We start from the raw sequence: 1,309 nt of genomic DNA, 5'->3' as shown, positions 1-1,309 counted from the left end.
GACCTCGTGATCCACCCGCCTCGGCCTCCCAAAGTGCTGGGATTACAGGCTTGAGCCACCGCGCCCGGCCAGAACTTCACTCTTGTCGCCCAGGTTGGAGTGCAGTGGCGTGATCTCGGCTCACTGCAACCTCCGCCTCCTGGGTTCAAGTGATTCTCCTGCCTCAGCCTCCCAAGTAACTGGGATTACAGGCATGCGCCACCACACCTGGGTAATTTTGTATTTTTAGCAGACACGGGATTTCACCATGTTGGTCAGGCTGATCTCAAACTTCTGACCTCAGGTGATCCACCTGCCTCAGCCTCCCATAGTGTTGAGATTACAGGCACAAGCCACTGTGCAAGGCCATTTTTCTTTTCTGTTTTCTTTCTCTCTTTCTCTCTTTCTCTCTCTCTCTCTCTTTCGTCTCGCTCTGTCACCCAGGCTGGAGTGCAGTAGCATGATCTCGGCTCACTACAACCTCTGCCTCCTGGGTTCAAGTGATTATCCTGCCTCAGCCTCCCGAGTAGCTGGCATTACGGGCGTGCGCCACCACACCCAGCTAATTTTTTGTATTTTCAGTAGAGATGGGGTTTTGCCATGATGGCCAGGCTGGTCTTGAACTCCTGGCCTCAATTGATCTGCCTGCCTCGACTTCCTAAAGTACCGGGATTGCAGGCATGAGCCACCTTGCCTGGCCGCTGCCAGCATTTTCTGACTGGGCCCTCTCCCCCATTTCAGGTGAAGTCAGCACTGTGCTTAAGCTGGATAACACAGTGGTGGGGCAGACGTCTTGGAAGCCATGTGGCCCCAGTGCCTGGGACCAGAGCTTCACTCTGGAGCTGGAGAGGGTGAGCTGCGTTGGAGGACAACAGGGCCCGGAGGAGGAGGCGTTCCATGCCTCTGGCACCCTGAGTGATGGCCCTCTTCCTCTCCCTCCAGGCACGGGAACTGGAGTTGGCTGTGTTCTGGCGGGACCAGCGGGGCCTGTGTGCCCTCAAATTCCTGAAGTTGGAGGATTTCTTGGACAATGAGAGGCATGAGGTGCAGCTGGACATGGAACCCCAGGGCTGCCTGGTGGCTGAGGTACAGCCCACCCCTGATCCTGAGAAAATGCTGCTTCTCCCTCACTCCCCCATTCCCAGTTTCCTAGAAGGGGAAAATACGTTTTAGGTCAGGCTCTTCTAGAAGAGGAAACTACATTTTAGATCCAGCTCTTCTAGAAACAGAAGATATGGCCAGGCGCGGTGGCTCAAGCCTGTAATCCCAGCACTTTGGGAGGCTGAGGCGGGCGGATCACGAGGTCAGGAGATCGAGACCATCCTGGCTA

At 55.6% G+C, this 1,309-nt stretch overlaps 1 protein-coding gene across 1 annotated transcript in view; it reads left to right on the top strand.

The window, feature by feature from the left end:
• The window catches only part of PKN1 (protein kinase N1), a 51,034-nt gene that overhangs the window by 32,572 nt on the left and 17,153 nt on the right, over nucleotides 1–1,309 (top strand). The window contains exons 5-6 of the mRNA XM_011981777.1: nucleotides 721–830; nucleotides 922–1,065. Of these exons, the coding sequence (XP_011837167.1) occupies nucleotides 721–830; nucleotides 922–1,065 (254 nt within the window). The remainder of the gene's footprint in view (nucleotides 1–720; nucleotides 831–921; nucleotides 1,066–1,309) is intronic.

The sequence above is a fragment of the Mandrillus leucophaeus genome, unplaced genomic scaffold (assembly GCF_000951045.1).
Source record: "Mandrillus leucophaeus isolate KB7577 unplaced genomic scaffold, Mleu.le_1.0 Scaffold230, whole genome shotgun sequence".
Lineage (NCBI taxonomy): Eukaryota > Metazoa > Chordata > Mammalia > Primates > Cercopithecidae > Mandrillus > Mandrillus leucophaeus.
Note: the sequence above shows the minus strand (reverse complement) of the source record. Positions and strands in the feature narration are given on the sequence as shown.